General features: G+C 36.5%; 1 protein-coding gene across 3 annotated transcripts in view; it reads left to right on the forward strand.

Annotated features, from left to right (window-relative positions):
- The window catches only part of LOC141445661 (proton-coupled amino acid transporter-like protein acs), a 39,450-nt gene that overhangs the window by 4,307 nt on the left and 17,697 nt on the right, over window positions 1-17,446 (forward strand). Inside the window, exons 1-4 of one of the 3 annotated variants that reach the window (XM_074111516.1) lie at window positions 13,744-13,831; window positions 14,132-14,180; window positions 16,607-16,723; window positions 17,030-17,180. In XM_074111516.1, coding sequence (XP_073967617.1) covers window positions 14,143-14,180; window positions 16,607-16,723; window positions 17,030-17,180 — 306 coding nt within the window. In that variant the 5' untranslated portion in view covers window positions 13,744-13,831; window positions 14,132-14,142. Of the gene's footprint in view, window positions 1-13,743; window positions 13,832-13,852; window positions 13,913-14,131; window positions 14,181-16,606; window positions 16,724-17,029; window positions 17,181-17,446 lie in introns of those variants that run through there. The other 2 variants (XM_074111513.1, XM_074111515.1) reach the window with 2 other exon arrangements.

The raw sequence follows: 17,446 nt of genomic DNA on the forward strand, positions 1-17,446 counted from the left end.
TCAAAAGTCCTGTGATTTTATTAGAAGATACTTTTTCTCAACAGAGTAAAAAAAAGATTTGAAACAAAAATAATGATTGATTCTTTTGCGAGAATTGACTCAAAACTATACCATGGCCAGTAACCTGACTGGCGACTTCACCTCGTCGCGTATTGCATTTGCATGTAGTAGGTACTTGCTAAATGTCATGGTCAGAACGACCTGCAGTGTAAGTTATGGATGCAGCACGGAATAACAATATAACTCCTCAGTGTAAGTTGATGTAACAACTAGCTTTTGTCCGCTGCTTCGCCTGCGAGGAAATCGGTTATCGCGCGCTTTTCCCTCAGGAGCTGCGCATTTTTCCGGGATAAAAACTATCTCCATGCTAAAAATCACGTTGATCCGTCGCTCCGTTTCGACGTGAAAGACGGACAAACATACAAAACTTTGCACTTTCGCACTCTTATTATCTCAAAGGCGTTGACGCTAAAATATCAAACACTATAAGAACAGTTTTTAACCAACACGTTCCATAGAGACGCCGCCAGTTTTCTCACAGAGAGCCAAGCAGTCTACAATTCTTTTGTCCCGGGCAACAACTAGTCATAGTACATTACTGCAGAGGCCGCGAAATAGGGGATTGCCGGCCGACTATTTCGTTATAGATGGCTGAGTGTTAACGAGGCCATATAAAGATACGAGGCCGACAATCATTCCTCCCTCCTTCCATCATCCTTCATTCCTTTTTTCCTTGGATCTTTGAGAATATCTCGTAATATCTTGTATCGTATCGTATCTTTTAAGGAGCCAAGACTTGATCAACGTTGCCTTAATCCATACTAATATTATAAATGCGAAAATGTGTGTTTGTATGTTTGTCCGTCTTTCACGTCGAAACGGAGCGACGGTTGGACGTGATTTTTGGCATATAGATAGTTTATGGGCTCGAGAATGACACAGGCTACTAAAATGCACAGTTCCCGAGGGAACAGCGACCGATAACCGAATTCCACGCGGGCGAAGCCGCGGAATAAAGCTAGTTTAAACATATTTTAACAACCCTATTACATGTCAACGTGATACCGTTGCCTAAAATACTTTATAAGCAAATACAAAGAAAAAAACTACTTAATACCTTGTTTTATAAAGTCTTTTAGTTAGCAAAGAAATCCAATAATGCGCCCAAATGACACCGTCAAACGTGATTCACATTTAAAAACTTAGCAATGGAACTTTTTCTGAATAGACTGTGTCTGGGGGTAAATTGGCATTGATCACTTTTTTTACAATGTGGTCTAATTCCAAAACCATTTAGAGGAATAGAGGTTTATTAAATCATTTTATAACATTTTTGTAAAAAAATACTAATTGATCGTGTGTATATTTGCAAAATATTGACGTTTGACCTTTGTTTGACTTTCATCGTAAATAAACGTTATATAACTAAAGCGCCTAATCCTAATATTGCCAGGTGACAGAAGACACTACGTTTTATTAAATACTTGTGACGGGCAAAGATAAACGTAGTCGTTAACGCCATTTGCAGCTATAAATCCTGTAACTTCTAAATAGAGTAATAAATTTAAAACGCAACTAAAACTAAAATCCTTCAAATAAGTGTCTTAAATTCGCCTATTTTAAGAAAAATTAAATAAAAAAATACATTGTTTTTTTTTTGAGACCAATACCAATTGGCTCAATATGGGACCGACCGAGAGCTAATCACGCCCCTCGTAACACGGTTTGGTGCTGTACTTCCCCTTAGTTCGATTGAATTAACTAACCTGTCTACCTATTAACAAGAAAAGAGTTAAGTGCTAAATGACCAACCGACTTAGAAACAATGCATATCATAAATCACTAAAGCTAGAGATTAAATTAGACAGACATAGCTTACATAAATTACATAATCTACATCCTAGATGATCATACAGGTGTACTAAAGAAGGCAATTTACGAAATACCTACTGACGGCAGGAGCTAGGTAATAGTTTTATTTCCATAATATAAGTAAAACCGTGGCATAAAGGTTTATGCCACGGCTTAACGAGTTAAAACTTATTCACTGAGTCGCAGTACAATGTTTAAAATTTAATTTAACTAGATGCCACTTAATTAAATTACATTTTGTATCATTTTGAAACTTTTCTGTTATGACATGGATTTGTTTCTAGAATAACTGGAATCACTAGAGACATAAGGCTCGTAAAAGAGATTTCCATTTGGCACGATCTTGCGCATGTTCCAGCTCTTCCCACCAATTGAGCCAGCCTCCCCAACTGACTGTCCATTTTCTGCCATTAGATTGAAAAAGAGACCCTTCCAGGACTGGTGGTTCAACACTCGAAGCGAGTGTCCAATCCACAGCCACTTCCATGCCAGAATCTCTCAGCTTACGGGCTTCTGTTCAATTATTTGCCACGGTCTACAAATATATCTAGTGTAAATGATTCAGTGAACAAAACCGCTAATTCTTCTATATAGCCTGTAGAAAGTAATATAATCTGTATCGAATACTGATCAAAATCTAAACCTTAACCTTCAAACGAGCAATTCCTGACAAATACTCAGAATTTTTGATGAAGTTTGGTATGTAGAAGTTTCCGGGATGCACAAATTAATCCAGCTTGGTCTTATCCATCGCAAAATGCAAATTAACGCTAACAAAGAGCGAAATCTATTTCAACTACACGTGCACGTTTTTGCAATTTATCTGGAAGATTTTCGATACGACATCTTGAATTTAAATTCCTAAGGTTTTTTAAAATGAATGAAGAGATAATAATGATATGTTGAATGGAGAGCCTTGGGGGAGGCCTATGTCCAGCAGTGGACGTCTTTCGGCTGACATGATGATGGTGATGATGAAGGTTTTTTAGCCCTGGCAATGAAACACTGGTGCTACATTTTTAGTTTTTGTTGCTCGCTTGACTATTTTTGTTTTGTGTTTGATTTTTTACCCTATCAAGTTATGAAAATTATACAGATTCGAGAGACGTAAACAAGCCCTATACTACGAGTGCAAAAATCGAACTTCGTATCTTGCCGTCCCGCTGTCGCTTATATTATTTAATACGAGAGTGAGAGGGACGGTACCATACGAACTTCGGTTTTCAAATTGCGTGGTAGCCCCTCAAGACCAACCTTACATCCTCAGATAATGGACCGTTCACAATCATTATTTAAGTGAGACAACTAAAAATTCACGGTTTTGACGGGGAAAAAATGATGACTAACGAAACTGTTGTCAAATATTACATTGTGAATTACTTAAATTATGCGCGTTATATAACAATATAATAAGAGTGAAACGTAAACGGTCGGCTGAACGAAAGTACATTCAATTACTTAGACGACCAGATGGCCTAGTGGTTAGAGAACCTGACTACGAAGCTTGAGGTCCCGGATTCGATTCCCGTGTTGGGGCGGATATTTGTATGAAAAATACGAATGTTTGTTCTCGGGTCTTGGGTGTTTACTATGTATTTAAGTATGTATGTATCTATATAAGTAATTACATTTATCCGTTGCTTAGTACCCATAACACAAGCTTTGCTAAGCTTACTTTGGGACTAGGTCAATTGGTGTGGATTGTCCCGTGATATTTATTTATTATTATTTAATTACTATTACCTACAATTAAAAGCATTTCGTTATTATAAAACTAGCCGTTACCCGCGACTCCGTACGCGTAGTATTCGTTTATCGCTATTCCCAAGTTTTTGGGATAAAAACTATCCTATGTCCTTCCCTGGGACTCAAACTATCTGTATACCGAATTTCAGCCAGCCTTTATGGGCACCCTGCCCAATAGCAGCGACTTGGGTGATATTTGTAAATATAGATTTTTAGGATTGGATTAAGTTAGTTTTAATTCTATTTTTATTTATTTCTGTTAATTATCGTATATATTATTTGTTTGTTTATAAATAAATCCCTTTGTAATGTGAAAAAAAACATCCAAACCTCCAAACATATGAACATCTTCACAAACTTTCACATTTATATTATTAGTAAGAAAGACATAAAAAAACAATATTGGGTACTAAACAATATTTAAGTCAGCACAGGCAGACAAGAATCTTTTTCTCATTGCGCCTTTTTGCTGTAAAAACAACAGAGTTATAATTAATTATGCGTGCGTATGCTTCAGTCACAGGGTAACACTAATTACCCATTGTATTTTGCGCTAACAGATTTAATGACCTCAGCAAAGTACGACTGTTGAATATAAATTATTAAAGGGCGGTTCCACCACTCATTGATTAATTTTAATTTACGGATAAATGTGCTGCCGTCTCCGTCTATTCGAACAAAACAAACAGAGACGGCATCACATTTATCTGTCAAATAAATTTAACCAATGAATGGTGATACACGACGTCCGACTTTTTCACATGTTTTTAGTATCTTGTTATATGAATGGACAACTGTTGAAAACAAAGTAGGTATGTCCTAGCCATCAAATAAACGTTCGAAGCGTGTCAAAAACATCGTTGCTGAATATAAGCAGCCTATTCACGGTCACGTTTTTATTGTAACTACACTAAATTAAAAACAAATGAACTTGTCAATGGAGTTCCCCAGAAAAGATGTTTTTTTAGTATGTTTACTAAGTGGTTATATAAGCAATACTTATTATTTCCAGAGGCAAACTGAAAAAAAAACCTACACTAAAAAAACCATACTATATTCGTATTAGGATTTCTGGAAACATTCTGGCTGAATCCGCTGTTCTTGCGGAGAGATGTTGCATCCCTATGTATCTTTTTTAGGGTTCCGTAGTCAACTAGGAACCTTTATAGTTTCGCCATGTCTGATCAGGCCATTGAGACACGAGTGCGAGTTTATGACATGAGGCGAAGCCTAGATGTCAGAAGCCACGTATGAGTGTCTCAATGGCTGATTATGAATAGTTGCATACATTACTCTTTTTACGACCTCAAACATAAACAATTAATAAATAATGAATACTTACATAACGGACAATAAGTGAATTTTTCGATTTTAAAGGTAGCAAATTAATGCTCACTTCCGTTGCCGGCTGTTTTATTTCTGGCGGAGTCATCATTTCTGCATCACCTAATTCACCAAAGTCACACATTCTCACAGATAAAAAGTCGTCTGAATAGTAATTAACTCTTTTATTTTTTTAAATTTTCAAGAACTCCGTGAAAAAGAAAAACAAATCCAAGAACAAAGGGTAATTGCAGGTGTGATGTTATGGTTTTGTCGTTGTTGTTTTTAACATTAATTATGATTTTTATAAATTACATAGATATAGATAATGCTAAGCATATTTTCTTTTTTTAAATTATGCTGTGACCGGTGTGGTACATTCGCGTCTTATTATAAACCTTTAACAGGTTTCTGTAGCGCGTCTTAGCAATAAGTATTTTTGTAAACACTTCCATCCCAGCCTATATACGTCCCACTGCTGGGCATAAGCCTCCTTTCAGGACAAGAGGGCTTGGGCCATAGTTCCTACGCGGGCCCAATGCGGATTGGGAACTTCACACACACTATTGAATTGGTGGTAATTGGCTATATAATGGTTGTGGAAGTAGCAAACGCCTATTACCGACAAGCACACAGGTATCGTATAGGCACAAACAGACCGACATAAGGGTTCCGTTATTTCTGTATTGGCAATGGTTCCCTAAAACTTGTAGTTGATATAAAACATCTCTTCAAAAATCAATGTCGATCTATAACATATACGTTTAGCGGCCGGATTTTCTGATAATAATAATAATTTGATATGAATTATCTTTTATTTACTCTAAAGTTCTATGCGACAGTTATCTATATGGGCTATATTATCGATAACTTCTATTCAATCGATTGACACTTTTCAGATTGATAACTAACAAGAAACTTGGCTGAACGTTTATCTCGTGTAAAACATACTATATAAGCTTATTGTCTGTCCATCTATCCAATCTTTAAATGGATGCATAGCTCGTTAATTAGGTACCTCTTGCTCTCGTAATGGCTCCCTTTCTCCTTTCTTTAACATTTGACAGTTTTTTTTATTGTGAGAGGGAGGCAAACGACCAAGCGGCTCAACCTGATGGGAAATGAACACCACTGCTCATGAGTACCAACTACTCAAGGAGAGTCATTGGTCCGTTGCCGGCCTTATACTAAGCCATTTGATGGTTTTTTAAGGGTTTAAGGTTATTTTAAGGCTTTTTTTTTTCGTTTTTTGTGTTTATTTTTATTTATTCATCAGACAGCACTAATTCATTCAGATTTGTTAATAAGATTTAATTAATTATTGACTGTATTCTTATTCACTTTACATTATTTCATTGAAATGTCAATAAAATCCTACTTATATTATAAATGCGAAAGTTTGTGAGTGAGTGAGTGAGTGATTGATTATGTTTGTTACTCCTTCACGCAGAAACGGCTGGACGGATTTGGATGAAATTTCGTATGTAGATAGCTGGATATCTGGAATAAAACATATAGGCTACTTTTTATTCCGATATTCCCACGGGATAAGGATAAAATCTCGAAACAACAACCGCTGGGCTTAGAGTCATGAAATTTGACATGATTGTTTTTAATGTAACGTCAATGAAAACCACGATTTAATTTTCAGGAATTCCCACGAGAATTTTTAAAAATCCCTACATTTCAATTCAGCGCCACGGGAAAACACTAGTATGTTTAATAAAACAAAACTAACCTAACCCCCCTGCATGAAAGAAATAATATCGCTATGACATAAAAACAATTTATAGATATTATGATATGAGGGACATCTATGAAATTGTCAAGAAAAAATCGGGTCATGTGCAAGCTGGACTCATACACCTAGGGTTCCGTACAGTATCGTAGATCGTTGATGGTGTCTCGAGGATTTTACCCGTTTTATGCGTTTTTTTTTTTTAAATATTCAACACAATGGAAAAAAGATGTTATTACTACTCTAGGATTCAAACTCGGGGCCTCGTGCACGTAGTCCACGCGTGTACCACTACGCCACCTTGATCTACGCAGAAAATGTCGAAATAAGTTTGTAATCAAAAAAAATATAAATATTTTTATTTTAATGGGGCAATAAATTAGCTACTTTTGGATTTTTTTCCTTAACTTGTGCTGTAAGACCTTCCTTCTTGCCAAATTTTATGATTCTAGGTGTACGGTAAGTACCTACCGTTTTGATTCCATTACGAAATGTGTGAAAAATAAGACTCAAATGGCCGTATCTTTTAATTTAGTTAACTTAGAAGCTTCTACAGCTTCAAGGGGCCACAGGCATAAATATTAGATGTTAATTACAACTTGATCCACCACGTGTTCCCGAGAAAAAGGTCTTGACAGACAGACGAATAGACGGACAGACAAACGGACTACGATGTGATTCTATAGCGGTTCCATTTTTCCTTTTTTAGGTACGAAACCCTAAAAACATTATGTTATATGAACTTTCGAACGTCTACCTCTGTATTTGAGAGCAAAGTTCTTTGAATATGAAACTACCGTGAGACTCACTCATATTCTATAATTATAAATTTCGTCAAGGGGACGGTAGACTCGAACGAAATGCACAATCAAATTGAAGAAGCGTAAAAAAAATAGTCAATCCGAGTCGACAACTTGTAGGCGGAAAATTCGGATTATTAGAGTATTTTCAATATAAACTTGAATAATTAGGGGAGAGCAGGTAGGCTTCGTACAGAGGGAGCATTCGTACAGTAGTCATAATCTCCACTACCAAACACATTGACGCGATTGTATTTGTGTGGCGTGACTCCCACTCACACGCATAGGCTAACCGCGGAGCGGGGTGCACTGCGGCGGCCAGCTTCGTCAGGGCAGATCGAAACGTGTTTTCGCTCCACGTAAGTAATTTTTGGATTCAGTTTTGAATGCGTTTATCTCTAATAACTTTTTCTCGAATCGTTTACGTTATTATCCATGGGTTATATGTTAATGCTCTAGTTTTTCGTGTTAACGTTATTTTTGACATAATCTTAACGGGCATTTTTATTTTGATTTAATTTCTTGCTTTTTTGTGTTGGGGTGCCTTCGTGCATTGATGAGTGGGGTAGATTCGTACTGTACGAATGTACCCCGAGTTAGTATTTATGGTTTTTTTTATTGTTTCAGAGTCTTGCCTCGAATATACGTAAATAAAAAACTGGCAAAGTCGGACTCGCGCACAAAGGGTTTCGTACCATTATTAAAACCATTAAAAAAACGGCAAAAAATCAAGTGTGTTGTATGGGAGCCCCCCTTACCTAAATATTAATTTTATTTTTATTTTAATTTTTTTTCATAAAGGGATTATAAAACTAAAAAAATCTGTGAATATTTCAAGCGTCTACCTGTTGCCGTTATTAATATCAAGCAAAAAAACTGTAAAACAATTACGTTTGTTGCATGGGAGCACCCCTAAGTATTTATTTTATTCTGTTTTTTGTATTTATTGTTATAGTGGCCACAGTTTTGCTTAGTTTGGGACTAGGTCAATTGGTGTCAAGTGTCCCATGATATTTATTTATTTAGGTATTTATTTATAATCTGTGAAAATTGTAAGTGTCTAACTATTACGACTCAAAGAGACCTGTGACAAACGGACGGACAGACAGACAGACAGACTGCGGAGTCTTAGTAATAGGGTTACGTTGGTACCCTTTGGGTACGGAACCCTAAAAAGGGAACTCGAACAGGGCAGGTAGACGAAGAAACAATAAAATCTGCTATACAGGAGGTCTTAGACAAAACCTTGTCTATTAGAAAAGCTGGTCAAAAATTATGGTATCAATCGACAACACTTAAACTCGCTTAACTAAGTTCCACAAGAAAACAGTTGCTGAAAACGATGGTACATAGGTACAATCCCAAAGCGTGTGTTTAGCTCGAAATTTGCATCGAATCAAGTTTATCGACTGATGAAGAGGATGCTTTGAACAATTACATCACGGGGTGGATTTTGGACTAAGCAATTAATAAAAAACTGTTATTTTGATTAAGACTGAATTATAATATGATTATGTGTTATTTTCGACCTCATTAAAAATTTGTATTTTGTATAAATTGCTTTTTTGTGACTCTGTACGGAGGCTCCCCACTATGTACGAATGTGCCTTCCACCGTGTACGAAGCTACCCCGAGCGTGGGGTGCTTTCGTACGTTTCTCATTTTTTGGGGAAACAGTCACAACTTTGAAATGTTGCTATTTGGCAACTCTAACGAATACTACTATGGTAACTAGATATATAGGCAATGTGGTAGTATTTCAATTATTTTGAAATTAGGTACTGGTTAATTTTTACAAGGCCTAGAGTAAAAAGTGTACGAATCCTACCTGCTCTCCCCTACTAAGTATATAATGGCGTTGCGAAGTAAACATGTCAAAGTCATACACATCAAAGTGGCGTTAGTGTCACTTCATCACGTGTCACAGGTGTCACAGGTTTGCATTTCGTTCTCCATTGTAACCTTTTAAGGGCCCACACACGGACGTCGATTCGTCGATTTTCATCAGATCGATCGTACAGACGAATCATACCGTATATGGGGCCCTTAGGTCTAATTTCTTTGATTAGGAGACAGAGACATCATAGTTATTTGGGCTAATAAGATTTTGGAAAAATATTCTACTATAAATAAAAAAAATAGTGAAATAACCGATACGTAGGTTAGCTGTGAAAGTACGTTTGTGATAATATTAAGGCTGGGAATATACGTCAGATTTTTCGATAAGTACGACAGTCTTACACTGGCAAAAAAAATTAAGCATATTATTATGAGTACATTTACCCGAGCGAAGCCGGGTTTTCATCTAGTATTTAATAAATCACGTCTTAAAATGAGTTTAGCTGGACATGTTTCGGTCTCATTCGTAGCCGTTCTTCCCGGAGCAACGCGACTCTATTTCATTAAATATGAGCACAGTTCTTGATTAAGTATCAATATTTCTTACTTTATAAGTAATGCTAAGTACAGTTGAGTAAAAAAATATGGTGATTTTAATTATGATTAAGACCAATGTTAAATAGAGGTTTTGTAACTCTTTATAATCTCATTAAATTTGTCAATGTGCTTATTAACGGAAATGAGCTGAATTTGATTAACAAATTTAATCAATGTCGAGAGTCATTACTAAACAGAGCGTAACACGATTAAAAAGTTCAGTTAAGTAAATCCATTCTCGTTTGCATTTAGAAAAAAGTGATTCAGTAATCAAGGTAACAATGGATTCTAAAAAATGTACGACAGATGATTGTATACTGAGACAGAAAAAAAAGTATCAGTTTTATTTTATTTAATCTAATTAACGACCGATGGCCCAGTGGCCAGAGCCTGACTACGAAACTAGAGGTCCCGGGCTCGATCCCCGATCAGGGCAGATATTTGTACGAATAATCTGAATGTCTGTTTTGAAGTCTTGGACGTTTAATGATGTATGTAAGTATGTATTTATCTAAATAAGTATCTACTAGCTCAGCAGGTGCCAATTGTCCCGTGATATTTGTTTATTTTAACTGTGCAAAATTGTGTAATCTGTATTTAATAGTTCTTTAATGAGTCGAAGTATATTAAAATGTGTAAAACTGGCACATGTGTAGTGTGTATTTTTCTCGACTAACCCTATAGTGTGAGATATTTCTTAAATAAATAAAATAAAAAGTATCGATGGATAGGTCTTTTATAACCATTGGGGGATTGCAAAGACGATTAATTTTTCTTCTCAGTTATATGTTTGTGGACATTTTCATTAATCGAGCCCCCCCCCCCCCTCTAAAATCTAAACATTGAGACATTGACAAAAAATTGAGAATGACGGTAATATATCAAATTTAGAAGGAAAAATATAGCCGCTAAGATTGCTTGAGAATTATTAGTAGTTTAAGAGTAAATTCGTCGTCGCTAAGCATACCATATTAATACCAGTACCTAGGAAACAGAGAATCCTCAAGCCCTGGATCACTCCAGGATTACTTCGCTGTATTCGAAATAGAGACCGTCTGCATAAAGATTCTAAAAAATGCCCCACAATCAAATTATTAAGACAACGTACATACGCTACCGCAATTTTTGTAACCTCCTTCTGCGCAAACTAAAAGTAACACATGAGAAAAATATCTTATTGAAATCAAAAAACGATGTTAAAGCGACTTGGAAAGCTATAAAGAAAATAACAAACACAGAAAAACCCGTAACCCACCTCTAGAATTACTTAAACTAACAGAAAACACATGTAAGTCATTAGACAGTGTAAATAATTACTTCGTTGAAATCGGTAAAAACCTAGCCTCAAATTTAACGTCGAATTCGATAGCAAACGCAAGCATCGCATCATACTTACCGAAAACCTATAACCCCAATTCAATGGTTATCCTCGAAACCGATGAGAAAGAAATAGAATCCATTATTATGGGAATACGGTCCGATTCTGCCACCGGATGGGACGGCTTGTCTCCCTCTATCTTGAAATCTATCCGTAGTTTCATAATTCCAAGTTTAACTCACATTGCAAATACAGCCTTCCGCACAGGTGTATTTCCAAACGCCTGTAAAAAAGCCCTAGTTCATCCAATCTACAAGAATGGTAATCGTAGTATAATATCAAACTATAGACCTATTTCCGTCCTATCAACTATTTCTAAAATACTCGAGAAACTTCTTAACAGACGTCTAATAAATTTTTTGAATAAAAATAATATTGTATCTGCTCAGCAATACGGTTTTCGACCAGGAATTTCCACCGAGGACGCCGTCGTCGATCTTGCCTCTCACATCACATCTGCTCTTGATCAGGGTCTTAAATGCATAGGTGTTTTCCTCGATTTGCAAAAGGCTTTTGACACTGTACATATTCCCGCCCTTCTGTCTAAACTTGACTCCGTCGGCGTAAGAGGTATTGCTCTAAATATTTTCCGTGACTACCTAAGAAACCGCTCACAAAGAGTCATAATTAACGGACTTCAAAGCGACGAAGCTTCCATCGAGTACGGCGTCCCTCAAGGCTCAATACTTGGACCAACGCTCTTCCAAATCTACATCAACCAACTCTGCGACTTGAATCTTCCGAACTGCAAAATTTTTACCTACGCTGATGATACAGCACTAGTTTTTCAGGGTTCGAGCTGGACTGACGTCAAATCTACGGCTGAGGACAATTTGACCATAGTAAGCAATTGGTTAACGCAAAACTTACTAACCCTCAATATCTCAAAATCATTTTTTATCCCCTTTTCCATTAAAAACAATACCCAACCTCCTACAAACTATGAAATTAGGGTTCACGCAAATTGCAACAATGCTGGTAACTGCAGATGTCTTTCTATAGCGCAATCTATTTTGACCGAAACCTAAATTGGTATCCACAAGTCGACATGCTTGCCACTCGAATCAGACGTCTTATTCACATATTCAGAACACTTCGACAATCTGCCGACACAGAAACCCTAAACACTGTCTATTCTGCACTTTGTACCTCAGTCTTGACTTACTGTGTGCCTGCATGGGGTGGTGCGGCTAAAACTTATTTCCTTAAAGTCGAGAGAGCTCAGAGAGCTGTGCTCAAAGTCTTACACTACAAAAATTTTAGATTCCCAACGAAAGACCTGTACAATATCGCTAAAGTGTTGACAGTGAGACAGCTCTTTATACTCCGCTCCATTTTGCGCAGGCACGCGCAAGTACGGCAACCAGATCTTACTAAAAGAAATCACTACAGAATTTGCCCTCCCATACCCCATAAAACTAAATTTTCTTCGAGACAATTCCAAATCACTAGCTCATTTCTTTATAATAAGATAAATAATGTTTTAAACATAATTAGATTAAGTAGGTTTCAAATGAAAAAGAAAGTCTCACAGTGGTTGCAAAAACTCGATTATGATGATACCGAGTATCTTCTGACTTAAGACTTAAGACAGCAACATTTCTCTTTAACGTACCTGCACATATACTGTCACCCATATAGACTCAGAAACTTCGACACCCATAGATACATACACACACTCACACGCGCACTCACACATTTACACACACACACTCACACAACACACACACACACACACACACATACACACACACACACACACACACACACACATAATTTTATTAATTATTAATTTTTCCTTTTCTTAATAAAAATGTTTCAGTTTACTTAGTAGCTACTTGGATATACGTAGTTTACTCTATTAGCTCGCATACGTGACGAACACTGACTTGCAAGATACGGGCCTTGCCTAGTTTGTGAGTCAGGATTCAACTTATTTAATTGTGCTATGTTTAACCTAAGTTGTCTTTTTCTTTGTAATTGTTCATTCCTCTCTTGTGCAATTTTGTCTTATTGAATAAAGATTTTATTATTATTATTATTATTATAAATTGCAGCCTAAGGTATAAAACATACCTAAAATTGGAAGATGCCGTACGCAATACGAAATCCTTTGAAAATATCACTTTATTTTTTCGTAATGGCTACGGAACCCTATCCTGGACGTGTCCGACACGCTCTTGGCCGGTTTTTTTAATTAACGCGATATAAATGATGTTTTTAAAATCACGATTTCCCTTACCTTGAAACTGATGTATATTTATAGCTACCTAGAGACAAGATAATAATATACTATCCCGCTTTTCAAGATGACAATCTATGAAGTACATGATTAAGGAGTAAGCAACTAGATCAAAACCGATTGTGAAATTTGCTTATCACATGAAAAGTAGATCAAATACTGACCACTCGAGATGACGCATTATTACTTGATAGCTGATCTTGTACTGATATGGATTGAGCCATAATACCATTGAGATGTCTTTCAAATCAGTTGAATATTCTTCTTACGAGGTTCAACTTGTTTTTGATGCTGAGGTACTTAAACTTATATTAGTGATAAAACAGTAGTGCAGTGCAGATAGTGAATAATGTTTGCCATCGTAATTTATTGGAAAAGTTCGTATTTAACTCGATTTCTGAACTAGCTTACAGAAGCTAGCTGAGAAAGCAAGATAAATTCGATCTTATTCAACCAAATACAATGGAAAAAGATTACTCTATATGCTTGTACACAAATTATTATTAAAACAGTTTAGCAGAAAATTAAGCTTCGCTTCCTTGGCGGTTTATACATTATGTGACACAGCAAGTAATTTAATTCATAATTTGTTTCAGAACTTCTTAAAATGGATACGAAACAAGAGCCACCGAATTTCAATTCCACGTAAGTGACAAAATTACTTTACAAATATTTGTTATGGGATGTACACAGTTTTAATGAGCTCCCCGCTTTTCAAATACATTAAAAAAAAATCGTGTGTTCTGCTAAGTCAGTAATTCCAATTGATTTTCAACTCTACACTCGTAGTTTGTAATTTGTCAGTTGCGCTGCGCTATTTTTAACCCCCGACGCAAAAAGAGGGGTGTTATAAAGTTGTGTCTGGTATCTGTCTGTGGCACCGTAGCTCTTAAACGGGTGGACCGATTTGAATGCGGTTTTTAGAAGCAAATCAAACTGAGAACAAAACGGCCAGTATTAAATTATTACCCAACCTCGCTAAAATATTTAATCGACGTGTATGCATTCGTAACTTTAAGACTGTAAAAAAAGGATGGAGGAGGAAAGGACAAACACAACCTGCGATCACAATCAAATGACAGTTTTTGTATGCGAAAACTGTCATTTGATGGCGATCGGGAGCGCCAGAAACGTTATGCAATACTTGTCGACCCTCTGATTTAAAACTGATTCTGACCAAAGTAGGTACTTTCTGGTTTTCTGTTATTTAATTAACACACTGTGTAATAAATAACGCTTAAGATAGATCTTCAACTAGCTTAGATACAAAGAGTCATACATTTTGTAATTTTATAAATTATTTAAGTATAATTTAAAATCTTCTATATAAATAAAAATTAATCGTAAAATGTGTTGTTAAGCGCAAAACTCGGGAACGACTGGTTCGATTTCGCTAATTCTTTTTATGTTGTGTTCATTACTGTCAGGAAAAGGTTTTTATGGGAAAAAATACAGAAAAAAACAACGGGGGCGAAGCCGCGGGCAACAGCTCGTTCTTAATAATAATGTCAATGTTGTCCCGTGATATTTATTATTATTATTTTATTCTTTATTCCTTAAATATTTTGCACTTTATATACTTATTATAAAGTTTACATTCAGCAGTCATTCTTAAAATTCATTTGTTCTTTTTAATGTACTTTATGAGGTACTCATGAGGCAAATAATCTAAATTAGCTAGTAAATAAAAATGCTTCTCGTTTCAGCAGTTTGCATAGTGAAATTGAGGATGCAAATGCAAGAGCAATTTCAAATTGTACTTAATATTCATCTCATCTCGCTACAAAGCAATCAGCGAGTGAAACGACAGGGAAGATCGGTTAGATATCAATTCCCGTACCTTGTTCCTGGAAAAACAGTAATCACGGGGAAAAATATCTCCGTGTATTAGGTGGTATTAGTGAACGTGCTTGGCGTTAATCGAAAAGTATTAATATATTTAGGAAATTGTTATATTAAAGTGACATACAGTGACCATTGTTTGTGGACTATTTGATACAACACGATGTTATAATAGTTATTTATGTGGCTGATACATAATGCCTAATTATGTACAGTCGCATACATAATTTTATCTAAATGCTTATCATAAGTTTTCTACAATACGTTCAGATATTTTGAACATGAAACTACCGTGAGACTCACTCATATCAAATATATTGACCCGGCTAACTCTTATCTTAAATCGAGTTTATCCCGACATGTTTCGGGCTAATCCGTAGCCCTTCCTCTTCGGAGCAACGCGACTCGGCTAATATTGTAATTAGTTAAGCAGTACTTAGTACATTTTCCAAAAAAATATATTAACTGCTACTACATTTTAATTGGTAATAGTATTATTATCTTCATCATCATCCCAACCTTTTGACGTAATAATAATATAAACGCAGGTGGTAGGACCTTGTGCAAGGTCCGCCCGTATTGCTACCACCATCTAGCTCGCTAATCCTGCCGTGAAGCAGCAGTGCTTACACTGTTGTGTTTCGGCGTGGAGAGTAAGACAGCCGGTGAAATTACTGGCACTTGAAGTATCCCATCTTAGGCCTCTAGGTTGGCAATGCATCTGCAATCCCCCTGGTGTTGCAGGTGTCTATGGGCGGTGGTGATATCTTACCATCAGAAGACCCACTTGCTCGTTTGCCATCACTGGATGGAAAAAAATACTCAAATAATCACATAATACCAAAATATTATTAAAGATATACCACCGAAATGATGCATCCATTTTCTTTCAAAAATTCACAGCCATACTAATAATGCCCTGCTAAATCATCATCATCATCATCCCAGCCTATATACGTCCCACTGCTGGGCACAGGCCTCCTCTCAGAATGAGAGGGCTTGGGCAGTATTTCCCACGCGGGCCCAGTGCGGCTTGGGAACTTCACACACACCGTTGAATTGCTTCGCAGGTTTGTGCAGGTTTCCTCACGATGTTTTCCTTCGCCGCAAAGTAATTTTAGAGAATTGCCACGAGATTTTAATAAAATCCCCGAATCTCAATTCAACTGCTGTATCTAATGATTTACGCGTGCGAAGCTGCGGGTAAACGCTAGTAATGTATATTTCAGAGCCAATCTGACCAGTAATCCGGGTTTCCAGTCGTCACTCAGCATAGCGTCAAAAGATGTAAAGGATGAAAAAGCATACAATCCTTTTGAGAATCGCCAGCTTGCTCATCCTAATTCGTGAGTATGTCCATCAACATTATGGGGCTGTTTCGCCATTTATTGATTAGTGTTAACTGACGGTTAAATGTGATACCGTCTCCGTCTATTCTAACAAAACTAATATAGACGGCATCACATGTAACCGTCAGTTAAGATTTATCAATTGATGGTGAAACAGCCCCTTAAATTTATCAAAATATGTACTCTGACTATGGGCTTTAAATTCAAGGTTCGATTCCACTCACAAAACTAGAAATATTCGCAAATGTGACCGTTTAGAATAACAAATAAACCCAATAAATAATCCAACTAAACGGTTTTTAGGACCATCGGCTCCATTCTCCACCTGCTGAAAGCATGTCTTGGCTCCGGTATCCTGGCAATGCCAGCGGCTTTCAAGAATGCCGGCATCATACCAGGATCCATTGGCACAATCTTAGCTGGTTTCATCTGCACACACACTGTACATATGCTGGTGAGTAATGTAATGTGTTTAAGACATTTTGATGTCGGCGCTATATTAAAACTATTCATTTGGGGTTATTACATTACCCGGCTACAGTAGCTAGAACAAGTTCAAAAAACTTCACTTTATTTATTCAAGTTGGAAGATACATACATACATTTTCTGATTCTGATGCAGAATGGAAAAATTGACAGGCCTTGGAACTATTACTTTAAATCCTTTAGCTAGCCCATTTTACTTGAAGTAAACATTCCGTTATTATTAAAAAGAAACAA

The sequence above is a fragment of the Choristoneura fumiferana genome, chromosome 2, assembly GCF_025370935.1.
Source record: "Choristoneura fumiferana chromosome 2, NRCan_CFum_1, whole genome shotgun sequence".
Classification (NCBI taxonomy): Eukaryota; Metazoa; Arthropoda; class Insecta; order Lepidoptera; family Tortricidae; genus Choristoneura; species Choristoneura fumiferana.